This window comes from Ctenopharyngodon idella, chromosome 2 (genome assembly GCF_019924925.1).
Source record: "Ctenopharyngodon idella isolate HZGC_01 chromosome 2, HZGC01, whole genome shotgun sequence".
Classification (NCBI taxonomy): Eukaryota; Metazoa; Chordata; class Actinopteri; order Cypriniformes; family Xenocyprididae; genus Ctenopharyngodon; species Ctenopharyngodon idella.
In genome coordinates, this window is record NC_067221.1 from 8863661 (window position 1) to 8887222 (window position 23562).

Sequence of the window (23562 nt, forward strand, 5' to 3'; positions counted from 1 at the left end):
AATGCAGTACAATTCTTTGGAATCTCTAGCCCAATAATTATGAAAAAGAAGTTGAACTTTACCCCTTGAGTAGCTATAACAGGGTCATTTAGAAAATGGGTGTGGCAAAATATACTCAAAAGCCTATAAAACAAACAAAAACTCAGAACTTCATAAAAATATGTGAGCACATGTCACATGATTCTAAACAAGTGTGCTAACTTTTTTGGAGATCGGACCATAGGTGGCGCTATAACTGTTAAAAAGCTTTAAAAGCCATATATTTCCAATGTTAATTTGCCTGTATTGGCTGTAAATGGTCTTTTCCTTTTATAATTTAAGTAGTTACATGCTTGCTAAATAAAACGTAAAATATTTTAGCGCAAGTGCTCAAAGGCCTTAAAGCACTTGAACCCCGATCTTTGCTGCTTGCAGCTATATTTATTATTATTACTGCCATTTTATATCAGCAATTAACCACTCAATGGTTTATTGTCCCTGTTATTTTATATGCATATAGATTCCACAGAACATCTGAAAAGGTTTTAAAAAGAGTTAAATAACAATGGTTGAATATCTGGGCTCATTTTGTAATGCACACATCTGTTTTAACCAATCTAGTTTCAATGATGCACATCACCAACTTATCATTTCCCTCACACAGCCCAAACAAAAAGCAGATTTGCTTGTTTAGCTGGACATAAACATGTAAATGAGAATGCTTGTTTTTGCTCTCTGTTTGTGATCATTTAACATGACCCCACAGAAATTGCAGCGGTCCGTTCAGGCAGTACACCAGATGTTAAACTTGGGTCATGTAATCCATATGAGATTTCTCGGGTTATCCTTTAAAAATATTGCTTCACTTTACAAAAGAAGAAAAGATAAGGTGGCCAAAGTTTTTGGAGAGTGTGAATCACAAACAGTTGGTGTTAGGGAACATAGCAAAGGTGTGAATTCAGCACACAAACACTCAGAGCTTTAACATCAATATTTCCTTTGCTTTAACTTTTCTTTTTGCTTTTTTTCTAATAGAGGCAGCCTGCCCTGTTATTCCAATGTTTCTTCTGCAGGCAGCAACCAATGAAGCTCATCTCCTGTCCAGAGAAAACAAAGCTAAGCCACATTCCCAGAGTTCAATTTGCTGTTACATCGGAGGTCTGTGAATTGGGGTTTGGGCCATGTCTGTTGACTGAGGGGATCTGGGTGCGGGAACTGGGCTTGAGAGAAGACTAAATTTTGACTGTGAAACTAGACGTTTTCTTAATACACTTAGGTTGCCAGTAAACTTTAGGACAGGAAAGCATTGTTGATGTGGGAAGGAAAAATCTCTTATAAAAATGTACCATTAATATTCTTCCAAAATAGTTACTAGCTAAAGTTGTTGTTACTGCTGTAAAACCATAATAAATTTAATGAAGGGCAGGCAATTTTATTTTTTTATAAATACTTTTTGTTATACTGGTTGAAACTCTTCACATCCTGATAGAAATCAATAATAGAAGTGGTTTAAATATTAAAACATGTACATATATCTTCTGTGGAAGTCTCTAAAAGGAAGGGTGGGATCTAAAGGCTGATTTGTTTAATGCTTTAAATTTAATTTAATTGATTATTTAATGCTTTCAAAGCTAGCTTGCTATCGCTAGTTTCTCTGAAATTGCGTACCCTACCTTTAATAGGCTATTTGACGTTTAAACACTCAAAGCATTCAATATTCTTTAGCCTGTCATCATGGTTAAAGTAATAGGGGTGTTAGATGCTCTGAAACTGGAAAATGAATGTTAAATGCAGTAGGCTATCTATTACATGACATATTGCATTATGTGTAAAAGTATTGTATTGTTATAATCCGTATTTTTAATTTTCAGCACTTGTTTTCTTATTAATTTTAACATAAATAGCCTATACGTATTACAACCCCTTCTCAAATTATGCAAAAAAGTAGGCCTAATAATAAAAAATCAGTCACTGCATAATGCATACACTAAAACAAAAATATTTTACAATAATATTATGCTATAAACGCCTTTTTTAGCTTTTACATTTATACAAACATATAAATTCAAATATCAATTCAAATAATCTTTGCATAAATATACAAACTAAATAAACAAATAAAAGAAAAAAAAGAGACTATTTTCACGCTCTCCTCTCATTCTTTTTCAAAAAGAGGAACTGATTCTCTGCGGAACTAAAGTTTCTGGTCGTGATTCCTGTACGACCCATTTAAAAGTTGCGGTCTTATGTCATTCTCTCGAAATATCTGGTTAGTTATTGTAGACTGTTATATACAAAATATTCAGAGGATTTTTAGTTATTCATAGTCTTTGTGTTTAAATAGTTAGATTCTCTCGGTTTTAGCAGTAAGTGTTAGACGATAGCGAGTCTGGTGACAGACTGATCCACATGAGCGTCTGCTACAGTGCTGCAAATTTTCACGTGCACGGACTCAATACTTTAACAAATCATAAACATTAGGACGTCCAATAGAGGTAAGTCGAGTGTGTGTGTGTGTGTTTTTAAACCTTTATAAACGTTAATAAATAGCGTCAGAAGCGGTTACATTTTTGCAGTACGTCTCAGTTAACGTAGTGTGGATGATGAAACAAGAGTCCTGTCAGGAGTAATGTCTTGAAAAGCATGTTAAATCGAAGATGGTTCCATCTGTCAGTCTGATTCAGTGTTTTCAGAGTGCTGCTGTAGGAGGAATTAATGTGTTGTTTGTTTTGTCCTGCAGGTGTTAGGGATGGAGCTGCAGGCGGTGCTGATGGCAGCAGGTGGAGGCTCCAGGATGATGGATCTCACTTATAACACCCCTAAACCTCTGCTACCTGTGGGAAACAGACCCCTCATCTGGTACCCCCTCAACCTGCTGGAGAGAGTGGGCTTTGAAGGTAAACATGCTATCATATCAGAAAACAAAGTTCATTAGAAGTGATATTATATTGTTAGTATCTGTCTGTCTGTCTTGCAGAAGATTGTTTGACAGCTGTTCATAACTTTTTGGTCATCTGTTTTAAAATTAGATACTAGCTTGTAATTACTTTAAAATGTTTTTTAAAGGGGAATTCTTGAGAGAGTGTATGTCATTTAATTTTATTTTATCAAGGCCCACAATTAATGTTTGTCTAGTGCCAAATGGGAGTAGAAATAGCTTTTCTCAGTTAAAAGGACAATAAAATCTATATTCTTTAATGAAATAATGCAAAATGCAGTTTCTAAGCATACATGTCATCTAGATACATAGTCTATATTACATTGTCTTCTATTATTAAACGACAATGTAATGTCTTTTATTATTGCTCGGTTTTAATTTCCTTTTTTTTTTTTTTTTTCTTTTTTAGGTATATTTATTTTATCATCTCTTATTATCATTATAAAGTGGGTTTTATCTTTAATCTTATGCTTTATTAATTATGTTATTTTTACTTGTTTTTTTTTGTGAAATAGTAGTTGCTTATTTAAAGGCACAATATGTAAGATATTTGGATTAAAATATCCAAAAACCACTAGAACAATGTTATATATTTTGTTGACTTGTGCATTGTACATTATCCCAAATATTTCCAAGAATGTTTAAATCCAGAGAAATAATCAATTTGAACCAGGACACGGACCGTGTCCATGTGTCGCTTATCATTGACATAATACATGCGTTACCCTCAATTTCTGGTTTTATTTTGTAGAAACCATGGAAACACCAAAGGCGCTTTAATATATTATGTGTTTTATTAGACAGGCGAGCAACTGTTGGGATACATTAATTGACAGAAAACTAATCATGTTATATAGCTCAAAACAGTAAGTCTTATTGTTTAAATCTTGTTTTCTTGATTTACCACGAGTACCATGTTTTACCATGCCTAATATCGATCTAGCTTACTGCAGTGTGCAACAAGTGTCTCATAGCAGCCGCCGAGCGAATGCACAGAGTAGCACTATAACAACTTTCAACACAAAAATGTGTCTAATATGATAAAACAGCGCTGTGTTACCCCACATACACTTGAGTGGAAGAAGCGCAAGTGGCGACTACGGCATAATAAAAGCTCCGCTGCTCTCGAGACGTGTGTCGTGCCTGTCTCTCATTAGCAATCGCTCCAGCGGCATCGTTTCAGCTCTCACAGCACTCAGCCCTGCTCTGCTTCATACTACAGTAACGTTACTAATCTCATCAATGAACATGATTTCTGCCCGAGTCCCATCCCGATTCTTTTCCACCGGCTGTAGATGTGAAGACAACACATCCCATGATTCCGTGAAACAAGGCGTCATCAAGCTATGCCTTTGTTTTAAATAAGTGACCTCTGGTGGCGAAAATTTACATAGTGTGCCTTTAAGGCTTTCTTATTATAAAGTATTTTGAGCTGCATTTCTTGTATGAAAATAAAGTTTTTATTATTTATAATTTTTGAATTAATAAGTAATTCATAATAATAACCTGTCAGTGTCCTGAGAGTTCTGGACTCTGTAATATAGCCAGAAACAGAAACTGCCTGTGAGTTGCTTTGCATAGGTTTGCTGACGTCAGATTGGATGACATGTTTGGGGGCGGGTTTTGGAGAGTGGGTGTGCGTTCGAAGTTAACAAAATGCTGAAATTGCTTACAACACATTTAAGCTGCAAGTGGTAATAATTTGCACAGGCTGCTTAAATTGAACTAATAAAGTCCTTATTTCCTAAATAGGAAAGGTAGGGCCGTTTTAACAACTGGCATGCTAAAATGGCATGGTTTCCACGTTACACCCACCCGCACAGACCAGCACCCATGTTGCTTCTCATTTTTAGTGTCGAGACTCTTTTTGTCAGAGAACAGAAGCTTGATAAAACTAACTAGATTTGGCTGTTTTCTTGTTTCAACAGCATATTGTGTTTTATATGTTTTTATGTAATTCATGCATTCAAATGGAAAGTTTGTGGAGGTGGATGTTTTGCCTAGCTGACATTCTGTCTATACAGCTAACCTAGTAAAAGGCAAATGAAATGAAGCCAAGTTACTTTGGTCTTTTTAATCTACACAACTGCTGTAGGCTGGAAGGACACTGAATGACAACATACAATTACTCAGAGTCAAATACACCTCAGACAACTAATGCTGGATAATTTCAGCTCTCTAATAATCAACTGCAGTGCTTTATGTTTTAGGCTGGCTTTCCTACACAGATCTTAGCAATAGGAGACCTTCAGCAGACCCATGCAACTTAAAACAGTTTTGTGCTAACATAGCAATTTAATAGTGTTAGTTAATAGTTAGTTAAATTGAATAATTCAAACATAAAAATGGAAATAAATCACATTTTACATGGACAAGCATAATAGACTTTTTTGCCCCCCACAAGTGAACTCTTCCGTGGCATTTTTTTTTTAAACTCGATTGACAAATGAATAAAAACAAAATGACAAAGAAAAGCAATTGGTAGTTTAGTTTTTCAAAATGAAATTTGCAAAATGCTAATCTTTTTATTTATACATTTTAAATGTGTCTATTAATTTGTACATTTAGAATGGGGATAAACCCCATTCTAAACTATTATTTCCATTTTTATATCTGAATTATTAAAGGGTTAGTACCCAAAAATGAAAATTCATCATTTACTCACCCTCATGTCGTTCCAAACCTGTAAGACTTTCGTTCATCTTAGAAATACAAACAAAGATATTTTTAATGAAATCTGAGCGCTTTTTGCCCCTCCGTTGAGTCTAAGCAACTACCACTTTGACGCTTCAAAAAGTTCATAAAGAGATAGTAAAACTAATCCATGTGAATTAAGCGGTTTAGTCCAAAATTTCTGAAGAGACAGGATCGCTTTATATAATGAGCAGATTGAATTTAGGCTTTTATTCACATTCATCAACACATCAGTTGCGGTAAACTGAAGCTCAAGCATGTTTACTTGACGTGAGAGAACCAATGAGTGTGTTAAAGCATGTACGGTTGAGCTTCTGTTTATGTTCGCTGATCAATGTTTATATGTGAATAAAAGCCTAAATTAAATCTGCTATATCAAATAAAGTGATCATATCTCTTCAGACAATTTGGACTAAACCGCTCAATTCATATGGATTCATTTTACGATCTCTTTATGAACTTTTTGAAGCGTCAAAGTGTCAGTAATGTAGACTGTCAATGGAGGAAAGGAAATCTCTCAGATTTCATTAAAAATATCTTAATTTGTGTTCTGAAGATGAGCAAAAGTCTTACAAGTTTGGAATGACATGAGGGTGAGTAATTAATGACAGAATTTTCATTTTTGGGTGAACTATCCCTTTAAGTGTCCCTGATGCTCCATACTAATGGTTAAAAAATTAGTTTTAGGCCTAAGGCCACACATATCTGAATTTATAGAATTTTATGCTAGAACACACACACAAAAAAAAGTGGAAATAAATCCAAACCACTAAACTTAGAACCCTCTGTTCACTTCATTGCTTTAGCATATTTGAGAGCCAGTAGAGGAGGCATACCTTCTTGAGTATCTGTGTTTAATGCCTTCATGATGATTAAATGTTTATTGTTCACACCTAGCTGTATTGACTAACCATGCGATCCAGCTGCTATGGAGTTTGTGGGTATGGCCCTTTGCCTGCCTAGCAGTACAGTATGCACCTTTATGTGTGGCACGGTCTGTCCTGTTAACAGCCAGAGTGCAGCCAACAAGGCCCTGCAATTAGCTTTTACAAGTTTTAGCACAAACTATGGTAAGTAAGCTGCTTCTTTAGAAAATATTTATGCAGTAAAGCAGGATTCTGGGACAAACTTCTTCCAGTTGGCCGAAAGTCTGTCTCACTGGGTGTACGGCGAATAATTCACAAAGACTCGATTGAAGGTGTCTTGTCTAATTTATTTTTTACAAGTCTGAGGTGACACAGGTAAAATGTATGCTGTGCTCAACCAATGGTGTCATGAAGGAAAAGGAGGAGATCTTTTTCCCATAAAATCCCCAGTCAAAACTGTTGTCATGTACGTAGTTTGTTTACAGCGTATTGTTTATAGTGAAGTAATTGTATTACTCACCATGTCCTTATAATGTTATTGTAATTTTGCTAAACTGCGCTACACTCCTAGTGAAATAACCTTGTGTTCCACTGTATACTTGTATATGGCTGGAATTACAATAAACTTTCTCTAATCTGACCTAAGTTTATAAATTACACTACTGTTCAAAAGTTTGGGGTCAGTAAGATTTAAAAAAAAAAAAAAAAAAAAAAAGAAATTAACACCTATTGTTCATGAAATTAATCAAAAGTGATAGTAAATGCATTCATAATGTCTTCTGTTTCAAATAAATTATATTCTTTTGAACTTTCTATTCATCAAAGAATCCTGAAAAAATGTAATGGTTTCCACAAAATATATATGAGAAATGTTTCTTGAACACTAAATCAGCATATTAGATTTCTGGATCATGTGACACTGAAGACTGGAGTAATGATGCTTAAAATCCAGCTTTGCCATCACAGGAATAAATTACATTTTAAAATATATTAAAATAGCAAACAGTTCTTTGAAATTGTAATAATATTTCACAATATTACCTTTTTTTTTTTTTTTTTTTTTTTTAGTGTATTTTTAATCAAATAAATGCAGCCTTGGTGAGCATTAGAGATTTTTTTTTTTTTTTTTTTTTTCAAAAACATTTAAAAAAAAAAATCTTACTGACCCCAATTTTTTGAATGGAAGTGTACATAAAACATGTTTTTATGCTTCTGATTTAATCCTTGATTCACCAAAATGTTATCATTGTTCTTTTCCAGAGGTGATTATCATCACTACTAAAGAGGTTCAAAAGGCCCTGAGCACCGATCAACGGCTGAAGACGGACGTGAAGATGAGGTTGGATGTGGTGTGTATTCAGGAGGAAGCTGACATGGGCACCGCAGATGCCCTTCGATACATCCAGCAAAAGATCAAGGTTCGTCAAGTGTCAATATCATAAGATAACACTGAGGCATAACATTTCTTACATTGACAATAACATTGACTTTCCAAAAATGGGATACAAAAAGGGCCTGAATTAACTGGATACAATAATTGGATTTTAAAGGAGAGGAAGGAGATAAACATTTATGTTTAAAACCAGCAACTTTTCATACTAGTTTATTCGTATGTGATAGATTATCTAAAATATCCAATCGTTATCATAACTAAAATTATGGGATTCATGCCTCTAATGCTTTAAACATGCTTCCACATTAGTGATTGTGTTGTTGTGATAGTGTCTTCACTCCAGACAGTAACATGAGAAGTGCTACATAGTGCATAATTTTGAAATTGAGAAGTACAAGCTGTGATTTTGCTAAGTAAGTGGATCAAAATCTTTTGTTTGTATTGGAACAACATTCCTCTCAAAGTGACATAGTTTATAGTTAGGGTTGGGGTTAAGGATATGGATCGGTCTATCTAAAATTGGGAAATGATATGAAGCCCCTAACCCTAAGATCTGATCTTGATCATAGAACATGTCTGTCTTGGCAAAATCATTGAGATTATGAGGCTTTTTTTTTTTTTTTTTCTTTCTGGAGAAACAACTTTTAGGGCCAGATTTTTTAACAGTTTGCGTCAGCACAAACATAAAAAACAACTGTCAGGATTTACTAAAGACACGCAGTGAAAAATTAGCGCTGAAAAGGCATGGACAGTTATTTTTGACCTTATTGCATATGCATTTGTAGGAGTTTCCCTTTCAGATGCAAAATTTATGGGAGGAAAGCATTTAAATTAATCATGCAAGGTGATTTACTAAGGTTTCTGCTAGTCAATTTACTGGTATTTGCACCATTATTTACCACCCAAATAAAATGTCTTAAATCAGATATTAATTTACGTTGCTCTTGGTAGATTGCGTTGATCATTATGGAAATGATCCAGTTGCGTCTGTGTTCTTTAATTTGCTCATTGTCTGTAGATCACGCGCAGAACTTTCCACTCCCATCTGCGCTTTTTTGGAATTGTGCTCTCGCTCTAATTAGCCCTGTTTGTTTAATAAATCTGGCACTTAAAGGATAAGATTTGTTACAATGTCAGAAGTCTATGTAAATGAACAATTTATACTCTTTCTCTGTGTAATATGCACTCAGATATGCTTGTTTATTTGAAAGCTCCAGAGCTTTTGTTAAAACTGCAGATCGAACATCCGTATTTTTTGTATTCCTGCCCATGGACAGTCAGAAAGTGCATTATGGGTGTTGAAGTTTTTGGCAAAAGCGAGCAGCATAGTCCTTTTTCTTTTCTTCTTTTCTCTAGTCATCTACAGTAGCACTGTTTCAATAAATGTTTCACTTAACTACTGCATAGACAGCCAAGTAATATTAAAAGCTCATATAGCCAGCTGGTGAAATCCCCCTTTTTCTCCATTGCCAATGTGAGGCATTTCTGGAAGATTGAGAGAACTTTTCAGGTTTGCATTTTGAAAGATTGTTCCACCACCATGGAACAGTGAGTGTGAAAGCTCTGGAAAGTTATTGATTTGACATGTGAGGTGTGCTCATTGATGAAGGAGGGTCATAAAAGAGTTAGCAACACAATGATGTGATAAATTTTCATCACTGTAAATCATTGTGCTCCCAGTTAACCATAGCATGGTGACTAAATGGAAGAAACATAATTGCAGCATGAGCATGCACGACCATGTAAGCATGAGCGTGTGCCCAGAAGCGTGTAAAAGCCTGGCAGGCATACACAGCCTTACCTGTCTCCCATGTGAGCTGGCCTGGGGTCAGTGGAATGATGTGAGGGGCAGATCCTGTGTTCCACAGGGGGATCTTTGATCCGTGCTGCCCCGCACTGATGGGTCCAACTCCACAGAGTGCCTCATTTCTCCTGCTGAAAGCCCAGCGGCCAGAGACCACTAACTCCACAAACACATGATGTCAGAACCCTTTCTCAACCCTTACTGACGTTCATGGGCCTGCTGGTCATGTGTGAGAGTTGTTGTGTAGATGGAATGGGGCTGTAAGTTGAATAACATCCTGGTGAAATTTTTTTTTTTTTTGGTTGAGTTTAAAGGGGGACTCAGTGATACTTCAAATTCACTGTTTGGAAGTTAGTCAGGCCGAGTCCAACAACAAACGTATAACCAATCAGCATCAGGGGGCGTATGACGCTCGGAGAGAGAACGAGCAAGAGGGAGATTTGAAAATAAGAAAAAAAAACTGCAGAATGAGAAATGGGACACAATACAAAACAGCTCAAAAGAATATCACTGGAATGAAGGTTTATGGCTGGGCAAGCGCTTTAGGACCCGTGTTTATATTAGAAAAGCTTTCCAGCACTGGAGAGCGCTAAGAGGGAAGGCCTGAAAATTGCTTTGATCCCGCTTCTCATGTGAGTACACTGGGTTTTGATTGTCTGGAGCTGCTGTGCTATTTGCTACTAACAACGAACACTTTGTATTTACTTGTGTGTACAGTATGTTCATTTTTTGTGCTTCCTTGTCGTTCGTTCATGAACTGCACTTTATTTTTTGTGAAGCATTTTGTTGCACATCAGCTGTGATAAACAGACATCCACTCTCGCATTGTGTGTGCAACAGTGGCCAGATGGTGAGAGCTGTGCAGGTAAACCACTGCGCACTGACGCCTGCTAGAGAATGAGGTGTTTAGCATCATTGGTAGTGCATTCGCCTTGCATGCCAGCAGCGATCGGGCTGGGATTCGAGACCGACTTAGAGCAGGGTGGTTAGGATTGGAGTGTGAATTTTGGAGGCGGAGCAATGAAGAGCCAACATGTCCAACAGCGTAGTTCAAATACCACTTACTGCACCTTTAAGGTAGCTTGAAACTAGTCACAGAAACTCTATTTGCTTTTCCTTGGGTGTGTTGTAATTTAGTGGTCATTTAAAATCAGATATTTCCATTTAAACACGGAAATAAACTACGTTTTTGGATTTTTAAAATTTTTTAGACGAAGCATTTATAATAAAATGAAGTAGAAATATTTAGACAGTTGATGTGACCATAGTTTTAACTTTCATTGTCACATTAAATTATTTAAACAGATACACTTCGGTTCAAAAGTTTGGGGTCAGTAAGATTTTTTTTTTTTAAAGAAATTTATGCTTCCATTTATTTGATCAAAAAAAGTCATGTGGAATATTTTTAGATTTTGATTAACTGTTTTCTATTTAATATTTTTATCATTTTAATGTAACTTATTCCAGTGGTGGCAAAGCTGAATTTTCAGCAGCCATTACTCCAGTCTTTAGTGTCACATGATCTTTCATAAATCCTTCTAATATGATGATTTGGTGCTCAGGATACATTTCTTCTTAATGGTTAAAAACTGTTGTGCTGCTTAATATTTTGGTGGAAACATGATACTTTTTTTAGGGTTCAAAATTGAAATCTTTTGTGACATTATAAATGTCTTTGTTGTCACTTTGATCAATTTAATGCCTCATTGCTGAATAAAATTAATTATTTTTAGAAAAATCTTACTGACCCCAGACTTTTGAATGGTAGTGTTAGTATATCTGGAATTTCATAAAAACGAAAGTGTAGATTTTAAAAAAGAAAAAAGAAAAAAACTGTGTCTCAATTTCATCAATTTTGAGAGAAATATGAAAATAAATATTTCCTTAGTCTGTACTCAAAGCATAGTCTCATTAAATTTATAATTTAAATAAAAAGCATCTGTCTAAATATGATTCATTCATAAATAAATAAATAAAGTATTAGTTAATTTAAAATTGTCCCCGAAGTTTTCTATATATATATATATATATATATATATATATATATATGTGTATATATGTGTATATATAAAATTTTGAATATGTTTTTGTTTTTTTTGTTCCCCCCAGCACAAATACTTAATTTGATCTACCTTAAAAAAGGTGTTTCTTTTATCAGTTTCAAATTGTAAAATTTGTAATGTCATTGCATATTGTTTTCAGGGCAACTTTTGACCCAAATTGTCATGCTGATAATATAATTTGCAATGAAAGTAAGTGTATTAAATTAGAAAAATACAAAATAAGAGTTTTGCACCTCACTATACACTGAAGTCACTTTGGATAGAAGCAGCTGCTTAAAGATTACTTACTTTCTGAGCTCTAAATATTATGTCTATCAGATGCATTAGTGCATTTGTTCATTTGTATCATACCTTTGCACACAGCACTTATGAAAGTGTAAAATCTCTGAGAGTGGGATGTCTTAAACATGTGCGAACGCTCATCACAGGAGATTAACTCTCAATACATATCAATGCAGTGGAAAGGGAATGTTGAGGAGGAGGGCTTGCTGGAGCACGCTAACAGCACAGATGCGTTTATATCTAATCCTAGAGAGAAATGAGAGATTAAAAGCATTGAGTTGCAGAGCCCTCCAGTGCACGAACAGCCCTACTACGTGTTGAGAGATGAGCGCTGGCAATAGGGGCCCTAAATCCCCATTTATTGTACGGCGTAAACACATAGTCTACTCCCTTGCTTCAGCAAACAACGCGGACATAATGGAAGCATCTGACAGAGTGCCCAACTCTTAAAGCTCTCTTTCATTAGCCTGTGTTTGAGTTCATACTGATGCATTGAGTCAATGTTTGTACAGAAACTGAATAATCTTCGTGTTGTATAGCGTTCTGCCGGCTTTTGTTAGTAATAAGGCTCCAAGTTCACTGGGATCAAGTCATTCCCGATCGACTTGTGTACTCATTTTTTCTGAAAAATGCATGCATACATCTTTGTTTGCACCAGGTGGTCTGGAAAAAGTAAATATGAATCGCTTTGCTTTATTGGCTTTTCATGGTGATTTTTATGTACAAGTAATATTTGTTTTGTCACTGAATTAAACCAGGACTTATTGTGCCCTCAGTCGCTCTCAACTTGACAGACTTGATGAAAAATTTATAGTTTTCAGTTAGTAACTTTGTCAAAATGTCTCAATGTCGTCATGTATTTTTGAGAGAAATATGGAAATATACATTTCCTATGTACATGTTCTTAGTGTTAAATAGCACAAGTCTCATTAAATTAATCTGACAATATTTCATAGGGTTTTTTTCACAAGATATATATATAATTGTATATCTTGTGTGTATGTATGTGTGTGTATATATATATATATATATATATAATTTTTTTTTTTATATATATTTATATTTATATGTGTGTGCCTTCTTGGCCACCAGGAGGGGAGGAAGGTAGGAAGGCTGGATATATATAATTGTAAAATTCGTAATGCAAATGTGTATTGTACTCAAACACAGTCATAACAGCCAATTGTGAAATTAACAAGTGTCTGTAGTGGCAGATGAGTGTTAGCCGCGTTTCTCCTTCCCTTCCTTCTTATTCCCTCTTATCCTGTCCTCCTCTATCCACCCTCTTTTTCCCGTCTCTTCCTCCGCTCTCCTCTTGGGTGGTCTCACCTGGCTGGCCCAGGGGGCAGCCAAGCAGAACTGGAAGTGTCTGTGGGTGGCCTGACCTCCCTGTGCCTCTCCTCCAGTGCAGCGTAGAACCAAGGCCTACTGAAAGGCCCAGCGTCAGCAGCAGCGGCGCTCAGATGATCCAACAGCTGACGCCCACTCCAGACCTTCAGAGGCTCTGCAACTAAGACAGACCGCTGATCCAGCCTTCCTACCTCCCTCCCCTCCTGGTGGCCAAGAGGGCATGGCCGTTGTCAGGCCTCAGGCATTTGGCCACTTGTTGTGTCCCCTCAAAAATAGAAACCCCGGCCATGAAATGTTAAGTGGTTAGAGCTGCAGCGATGGATCGATTTACTTGGGTGGTTTACGATGGGTGGGCTGGCATTGGTTGCATTTTTTGCGTTTCATCCATGTACATTCCTGGTTGACTGTGAAGTCATGGTAAATGTTGAATGTTTTGGCGATAGCCATTATGTGGTTGCTTTGACTTCAGTCCCAGAGTAAATAAAAGAAGCACAGAGCGGAGTACACATTTCCAGACGTCCCTTGCCCATTGGCTACTTTGAACCAAAGCAGTGACCAGTCTTAAAGGGATAGTTCAGACAAGAATAAAAAATAAATGTTGCCATTTAATCAACCTCATGTTGTTCCAAACTTGTATGTCTTTCTGTGGGATGCAACAGAAGATATTTTGAAAAATGTATCATTGTTATTTTTTTTGGACCCCAGTGACTTTCAATATATGAGCAAAATATCTTCTGTAAAAGAACAAAAGTCATATAAGTTTGAAAACATGAATGTGAGTCATTTTGTTGTTTTTATGTGAGCTACCCCTTTAATTCATTGAATTGGAAAAGTGTGTGTGTAAAATGTGTGTATAATTTTTCCATTTTGTTCTACTTCTGGAAAATGAGGGATGGATTTTGGCTTTTTAGAATCAACAAAATCCCACATTTGCCACCATTGATCTTTGTTTCTGTCGGACAGGTGGTTTGTTCCCTTTACTCAACACTTGCTGTCCTCCTACTTTCAACTTTTGCTAGACTTGCATGAAATGTGCACCCACAGAAAAGAGATATTTGCAGAATTCACAGAGTCATTTTTTACAAAATAAAGCAGTAAGTCGTGACAGACCATTGGTTCTCAACCAGGGACCAAATGTCCAAGGGGGCCTCAAGATGACGTAAAATGATTAAAAACCTTTTGTCGAAGACAATTTTTTTTGCCTTTGTAGAACCATGATTCCTATGATTTTGGTAAACCTGGTGTATGAAATAGGCCAAGTTTAAAAAGTGTGATTTCTAAACCTGTAAAATGTATGTAAATAAAATCATAGAACTTCATGGGCATTGTTATAATGAATATAAATTTTATCTAACTTAAAAAACAAAAAAACACTTATGCTAAATCAGTAACCAGTAAACTATGAACAACTGGAAAATTATGAGGCCTTCGAAAATTGTTGTGGACAATTCGGGGGTCTTGTAGTCAAAATGTTGAGACATGGTTATTGTGGTAGTTAATCATAAAAAAAATTATGTGAAATACATTAAACGTTAACTGAAATAAAATAAAATACTTAACCTTAAACTTGTTTTATTTCAGCTAATTGCCAAGGCTGAAATAAATATTTTTTAAAACTAGATAGACATGTTTAAAAAAACAAACAAAAAAAAACAAACACACAACAAAATTAATTTTGAATTACTTTTTGAATTACTTTTTAAAAGTAACTTTTGTCCCTCTAGCAGAACAATGTTTTGGTTGTGCTTCATCTCTGTGAGACTGTGTGGATGAATGTGGTTCTTTCTCATAACTAAAAAAAGAGAGAGATTATCCTACTGCTCATAAAACATTGAGTACTAGGCTTAAGAGATATAACCAGTTTGGATGGAAAGGATCTCAAGCTGACTAGCTGAAGATGTTACTGTAGTTATACCCATTAATAGACACGGTACTTTCTTGAAACTAAATTCCAGCAAAGCGCTACAACAGCCACAATGAAATGACTGCTTTACAATGAACTCTGTTAGAGAGCTACATATGGCAATTTATCTGTTCAATAAAATACCTTATTCACCTGTTGAGTAATAAAAACGCCATGAGCGCATCGCTTTTACACTTCAAATCCAGTTCTCACCATCTCTGAAAAGCCAAGCTCATGTTGATTCTTGTTTTATTATGAGCTCTGTCATGTTTTCTTTTTGCCAGCAGACTCTCCACGGCTCTGCTATTTTATTTTTTTTTTTTAAAAATGGGTGATTCCCAGAGGTTCGAGATTTAGCTGTTCCATGTCAACCTTTCTCGCTCGTTGTGACAACTATCCCCCCAGTCTAAATTATATACACTAGGGTTGTAACGCTTCAAATTACTTGCGGTTTGGTTTTTATCACGGTTATAGTGTGACAGTTTTGGTACAGTTCGGAATGTGCTATGTTCAGGGAAAAAAGGATTACTGTCAAATAAAAATAAAGTAAATAAGAACAAATAATCAAACTACAAGCAACAGCACAAATACATACAATATAGCAAAGATACAAATACAATAAACAGTGCTTTTCAGGTTTTTCAGGTATCTAACGGTAGTTTTCAGATACAGAAATTGAATAATCAAATGTAAAACAACATTGCATATAATCTTCCATATAATTAAATAAAGATGAATCATTATTAAAGTTACAAAAGCTATTTAGTCAAGAGCAGTGAGTGATTTCCTTGTCTTTTGCTGTTGGATTAACAGTAAAAACACAGACAGCAGGAATATTAGGCTGCATAATGCACGGATCCAGTACACTGATGCTGTACACATGCGTTGTCTTTCTCGACTGTTTACGTTCACTTAAGACATAACCGACTATGTTTGGTAGGATACACATCAAGACAGGCATGTTGATGTAATTTTTGTGTGAATTTGTCCATTAAATATATTTTTTTACCGAGAACGTTACACCCCTAATATACACTTATAATAGGCTTACCATAGTGAATCAGGGCAAGACACAAACATGTTTTAGAAGAAGAATTGATGATGTATTGACTCATTATTTAAATTAATTTTGAACAAAAAAGTTACATTGTGTACTTTTAAGGAAAATGAAAATGGAAAATAAAAACCAATTCAATGTATTAATAATAACTATAATAATATCTCAATGATACTAAAATAACACAGGCGTGAGAACCACCATGATAGACATTGCTGAAAGGCACAATCCCTTGGGTCTGATTACTTTAATTAAATGCCGGCAACAGTATTATGATATGCTCAATATAAATAATTAGAATAAACAATTCTTCTGCCAAGTAGTATAGTTCATTAGTCTAACTGTAGACAGTTTATGGTTGGCAAACAATGTAGTAATTTAAGTAGATGTGTGATCAGAGGTCTGCGTGTTTGGGCTGTTGTACAGCTGCTTTGAATGCTGCTTTGAATTGCTCATCAGATTTTTGAGTATGAACTGTCTTTTATAATTCTAAATATTTTATTAAATTAATTGCATTTAAATGATATGGACATTTATTTGTGTTTTTGTAGGATTTTGAACAAAGAATGTTTTAAGTACTAATTTATTTTACAATATTTGAAGTCTGAGGCGTCTCATAGATTTTCTCCCCAAATTAACATTAGTGTGGAATGTGTGTGGCTCTGGCGTTGCTGTTGGTTTGTGAGGATTTATATGTGCATTAGCTTGAAGTCATTCTTGGTTTGCAGCATTCAATGGTGAGGGATTGTTCTCCTTCCTCAGTAGCACAGTTAGCTCATTCTAAACAGACAGCGCTGTGCACCCTGTTATCTTTTGAGCATGTGTGCTCCGGTGGCTCCTGGGCCTTCTGCCCCAGGGCCAGAGCAAGAGAACCGGAACTGTATCGGAGCGGAGCGGAGCAGAGCGTCACGGCAGGGCCTCTCCCTGGGCCTCCCCAATGAGGCATGCAGCTTTCCCTGAGCCAGGCACGCTGTAACGGGCTGTTCTCCACTCCCGCTCCCATGTTTATTTATCCACAGGCCTTAGATGGACAGACCAGATGGGAACCAGACAACTCAAACAGAAACAATGGCAAAGGCGAGCAGGATTTATCACTGGGTTCCCCTCCATGCCTGCGCTCACTCATACACACTCTTACGCACGTGTGCACGCAAACTGTGACAGAGCACAGTGCTTATTCGAGAGATTGTGTCTCTTGTTTTCTCACGTCATTCTTATATCATATTCTAAACTTTTCTTTTGTTGTTCTGACCATCGCCATGATTCTTCTTTATACATGAAGCTGAACTTCTTAGTCCTTGGAAGTGTCTGTTTGGTCTGAAGCATTGTGACAGTGTTTTGCATGGGCAAGAACCGCTCACATTTTCTTAAAATATGTGAAAACCTGATTGTTGTTTTAATGTACCAGCCAGTTTTAAGAGAACAACATAACAGTAAGTAGTCAATAGTATGCTGGGCTAAAATAGTATACGTACAATAGCCTAACAACTTGTAATCTGTCTGAGGTGCGAAATATTGACATGAGCCATGGCAAGATAAACTTAACATGATGTTAATGTGCTGGTGGTAGACGACTTAGATTAAACCGACCCAAACCGACTATAAAAATAACATTTACCAAGCTTAATTTGACCACACAGCACAAGCTGTGCTCCAGGATCACTGGCACTTTTTTGAATTCTTTGATTTCCGTGCTTAGTGCCATGTATCTTCCATTTTCCTATAGCAGTTAAAGACCTTTAGAATTAGGCAGGCAAGTTTTGCTACTTTGTTACTCGGATCCTAGTTAAGTATCAGGGAATACTACGTTACACTGGGTACCAGCACCTCCAGGCTTTACGTCATATCTTATGGTGTTCCTCAAGGCTCAATTTTGGGTCCTCTGTTATTTAACCTATGCATGCTTCCCTTAGCTGGTGTAATTAATTACTACAATATTTAGTTTCACCAGTATGCAAATGACACGCAACTATCTTTCACTTTCACCAGATGCCCACGATTCAATTTCCACCCTGCTGGACTGCATAGAGAGCATAACATTTTGGAAGTCTTAGAACTTTCTACAGCTAAACAAAGATAAGACAGAGGTACTTTTTATCGGTAATGACGCATGGAGAACATCTATTGCTCCATATCTTGACTCTCTATCACTAAAATACAGTAATCAGGTCAAGAACTTAGGAATCATATTTGACAGTGACCTCAGTTTTAAAAAAAAAAAAAAAAACATATTAGCAATGTTTCTAAAACAGCATGTCATTGCCTCAGAAACATTTCCAAAGTACTTGACATTCTCTCCCCTTCTGACAATGAGAAACTTGTTTATGCGTTTGTTACATCTAGACTTGACAATTGGAATAGCATTTTTGCTGGGTTACCAAACAGCTCTATTAAACACTTACAAAGACTTCATAATGCAGCTGCACGAATGCTAACTCGCTCTAAAATGAGAAATCACATTACTCCAACACTCAGATCCCTTCACTGGCTGCCTGTATAATTCAGAATTGAATTCAAGATCCTCTTATTAGTTTTAAATGTTTTTATGCTTTTGCCCCAATAAACCTTTCTAATTTGTTGAATAAATATACTCCTGCAAGTTTGCTCCGAACATCCAATTTTTAACTTTGTTGAACCAAAAACACGGCTATAAAAATTGTTGAGTCAGCCTTTAGTCATTTCGGTCGCAAGCTATGAAACTCTCTTCCTGACAACCTATGAGCAATCGACTATGCAGTTTTTAAAAGTATCTCAAAACACATTTGTTCACTAGGGCCTTTCCTTGATTTATTTTATTTTTGTATTTTATTCTTATTTAAGTTGTGTGTATGTATTTTTTTTCTTTTCTGTGAATGCACACATGTATTTGTCTTCTGTAAAGCACTTTGTAAACACTTTTTAAAAGGTGCCATATAAAAAAAACTTAATTACTTACTGTACTTTTAAGACTCCTGTATGTAAATGGCCTCTGGTTTGATCTGCTAATCTCTGTGTACTGGCATTATTCATACTGCCATTTAACTGTCATTCTGCGTTTCTGAAAATTAAATTGCTATTGATATAAATGTTGGCGGTCATATGTCATGACGAGTAATGAATGTCCAGTCTGGGCTGAATGGACCTGGTGTGGGAGCTTTATGTTCTGATCGAGTATGTCTGCATAGTATATTGAACTATTTTATGCTGTTTTTCAGAGTGTCCGTTGCGAATACTTGGAAAAACTTGCCCGCTGGCACGAAAGAACAATTTTTATTCAAGTATTTCAACCCAACTGGTGATTTCAAAACCTGAAAGTAATCTTTCTAATTATGTGTAGGAAACATATTGTCCTTCCAGTGGACATTATAATGAAATTGTGGGTGGAAAAGCTGGATTGTTCTGTCTTGATGGTGGTTTAAATAGGATTTTTTTTTTTTTCTCCCCCACAGACAGACATATTGGTGGTGAGCTGTGATTTGATAACGGATGTGGCCCTGCATGAAGTTGTGGACCTCTTTCGTGCGCACAACGCCACCCTGTCGATGCTCATGAGCAAAGTGCATGAATTCACAGAGACTGTCCCTGGCCAAAAGGGAAAGAAGAAAGGAGGTACTATCACTCACATAGATGTGATTGACAAGGAAAAAGATGGTCTGCTTTTGAACGAGTGCTGTTGTTGCACTGTTTCCAAACTACTATTTATTGACCATTTCCCTTTCACTAATATGAACTGAAAAATGCATCTCAGTGTACTGTATAATTTTGCATTCCTGCAGATCTTTCAGGTTGTTGACTGTCTTGTCTGTCTTAAGCCAAAATACAGTTTGACTGTACTATATCTCACAGTAGTATTTTACGAGTTTGCTATGACAGATTGGAATTGTGCCCTGTGGCAGGAGAACAGAGGGACTTTGTGGGTGTGGACGTCACAGGGAAACGGCTTCTGTTCATGGCCAATGAGGCAGACCTGGAAGAAGGCCTTGTTCTCCGGAAGTCCATCATGCGCAAGTAAGTGTAAACATCACTTCAGGGCTGCGCTTAAGTCCAAATTTTCATGACTTTCCCTCGTTAACTTCCCTCTGTCTCGTTTACTCAAATGTATGTCATTGCTTACGTTGCCCACTACTGGCTGAACCCTTGAAATGGAATGGTTTAAATGGACTGCCCTAAGCCCTTGATCACTTGCATTCCGTTATGGAGCTGATTTATTATTTACATTTTTTTCCCCTTATGAATTGTTTTATGCAACATTCCATAGGCCTATAATGTATGCTTGGGCTGTTGGAGAAAATATAAAAAAATTACACACATTAAAATAACAATACAGTAAACTATAACTGTAAAAACAGTCAGCTTAAGGTAGTTAAGTATTATGCGGTTAAATGTCAATATAACTCCAATATCATACACTAGAGTGGTATGGGTCGGAGGTAAATTAAGTACGATCTGCTGTGACGTCACAATCGTGTTGCATTGTGGTCTATGGATTCCAGCACATAAATAATCCAATATTCCAGATAGTGTAGAGAATTTTTTTTTTATTTTATTTTATTTTATTTTATTTTATTTTAAATCCAAATCGTTCATAAACAGAACAATTTGAGATATTAAGCTAGCCTTTTAATAAAAAAAAATTGTCATTAATGTACAATACTTTGGATTTGTTGTGCAGGGGAAATAGGTTGGGGCATTTTGTTGTCTTGTTGTGTGTACTTTTCATGCTGAAAATGGACTTGGCCGGTCTAAGTCCAATTTAAAACTACTACCCTCAGAGAGGTGCCGCTTCCTCAAGCGGCCTCACAGGGCGATGACCTGCTGTTTTTGCTGCTGGCTAGTAAAACTCTGGCCTCCTCCACACTGGCTTGTCATAAGTGCTGCCTGTCAACCCTGCTTTAGCAGGCGGCTGCCTTTCTTAACTGTTGACTCAATCCTTCTTTCCTTCCCGACCCACCCTTGCTTATCTGTCCTGTCTTTCTTTTGCGTTCTCTTTTCTTTGGATTTTCTGTCTGAGGTTTTAGAGCTATGTATATTATTTTCCAGAAATATGGAAAATATTAGACTTTATTTTTATTAGACATCTATCTGATGAGTATTTAATGTATGAGTATTTGATTTCATTTTCTCATCTGTGGATGTTTTATTCATGTTTAAGTGCAGATATATTCTCATATTTTAAAATAGAATAAATTAATAGCTTATGCTTTGACTAATGACCCATAATACACTGCTGACTGGATCACATATATGTACATTTATTATTCAAAAGATTTTTAAGATGTTTTTGAAGAGTCTTTTATTCATAACAAAACTGCATTTATTTGATAAAAAATACAGTAAAAACAATAATATTGTGAAATATTCCATTTAAAATATCTATTTTAAAATATTTTAAAATATAATTGATTCCTGTGACGGCAAAGCTGAGTTTTCAGCATCATTACGTCAGTCTTCAGTGTCACATGATCCTTCAGTGTCACATGATCCTTCTAATATGCTGATTTAGTGCTCGAGGAACATGTCTTTTTTTCATTGTTGAAAGCAGTTGTGCTGCTTAATGTTTTTGTAGAAACAGTGATACATTTTTTTCAGGATTTTTCGGTTCTTCAGGATCAAACTGCACCAGGGTTTGGGTGGCAGTGTTCACACTTAATCAAATGACCTGCATTAACAGAGCAATTGCACCACAGTTTGTTTTAATCTAACCAAACCTGTCAAGTGTGCGAACACCCTTAAAGGTATAAAAGTATTAATAAAAGTATTAATGTATTCTGCATTTGAAAGTGTCCAAAATCGAACCTTAGTCATGGTAGACTCCATATATAACAAATTAAATATGTTGACTAGTCTGACTAAAGTGTATAGGTTTTATAGAGATAAATTAAGTAATATTTGGCTGATCATGTGATTTCAATATGGCAGCCACCATGAGGGGGACCATTGATAATGGAATAAAATGGCTCTTTTTATGCCACTGATATGACTGGAGACTTCTTTTTAGTTATAACTGCCCTAGTTAGGCCCCCATCTTTCCTCCCAGCCTTTTTAATGTTTTAATGTTATCTGACGCTGTCATTTCCTGATGTTGGCAAGGCTCCTCAGATTGTCAGCACCTTGCGTGGGGCCTGTACTTTGGGCTCTGGAGGCCAAAGGCCCTGCCGTTCCTGGTTGTGGGGGGTGATCTGGGGTCTGGGAGTAGGAGAACTGTGATAGGGCTCTGTAGGCGGCTGTGTTGGGAGCTCATAAATAATTTGGGGAGTCGTTGCCACTGTAAATCCTGTCCAGTAATAGAAGGGTTTCAGCAGCTGTTAGCATGCTGTCCGATGAGTGGGAGACTGAGCACACACTACCTAATCTGACGTTAAGTAATGTATCGCACCAGTCTAATGCACATCATATATTCATATTTTGAGTCAAGTCTTAGCCCAAAATCAAAAGAAAGAAATGGAGAAAAAAAAAAAAAAAAATTACAATAAAGCTATAAGCTTTTTTTTTTATTATTCCTTCACTGTAGTACAGTGAAAAAAGCTAATCTAATAAAAATTTGGCAATTCAGAACCATTGGCAATTACGAAAAAAAAAAAAAAAAAGTGCATAGTTGTTTTGTCAGAATACAAAAAGAAATGTCCTAAAAAGCTTTTTGCAAAAATATAATTTTCTTTCATTTTGATGTAGGGCTTGGAATATGACCTGGCCGCTCTCTTTCTTTTTGGCCCAGTCTCAAGGACACAGGATTTCTCAGTGCGGGTTGAGAGATGTCTGCTAATGTTTAACATTACTTCAGATACTTTTCTCTTGTCTGTGTTGTCTCAGAGCCTTGCCATTGTCTGCATGTGTGTTTATACAGGCACAACGAAGCCTATATGTGCAGTCCACATGTGTTAAGCCAGTCCTTTTTATTTATAAGACCTGTAAAAACACTGTCTTCTCTGTATCATTATGTCTTAAAGGGATAGTTCACCAAAAATTTAAATGACTTGTTGTTCCAAACCTGTATGACTTTATTTTTTGTCTTTTTTGTCTTTTTGTCCATACAGTGGCAGTCAATGGGGTCCCTGTGTTCTTTAAAATATCTTATTTTGTGTGTGTGCGTGTGTTTCCACAGAAGAAAGTAAGACATATTTAAAAGTTTCAGGTTTGAACAACATGCAAGTGAGTAAATGATGACAGTAATCTATAGGATGCCCATCCCAAGGTAGAAACAGGGAAGCAAAAAAAGAAGAGTTAGCATAGCTGCTGTTAATAGCCTTTTAGGCA

At 36.2% G+C, this 23562-nt stretch overlaps 1 protein-coding gene across 1 annotated transcript in view; it reads left to right on the forward strand.

Annotated features, from left to right (window-relative positions):
• The first annotated feature begins 2179 nt into the window (after positions 1–2179).
• The window catches only part of eif2b3 (eukaryotic translation initiation factor 2B, subunit 3 gamma), a 45185-nt gene continuing 23802 nt past the window's right edge, over positions 2180–23562 (forward strand). Inside the window, exons 1-5 of the mRNA XM_051871067.1 lie at positions 2180–2474; positions 2720–2876; positions 7738–7895; positions 19758–19917; positions 20205–20316. Coding sequence (XP_051727027.1) covers positions 2729–2876; positions 7738–7895; positions 19758–19917; positions 20205–20316 — 578 coding nt within the window. The 5' untranslated portion in view covers positions 2180–2474; positions 2720–2728. The remainder of the gene's footprint in view (positions 2475–2719; positions 2877–7737; positions 7896–19757; positions 19918–20204; positions 20317–23562) is intronic.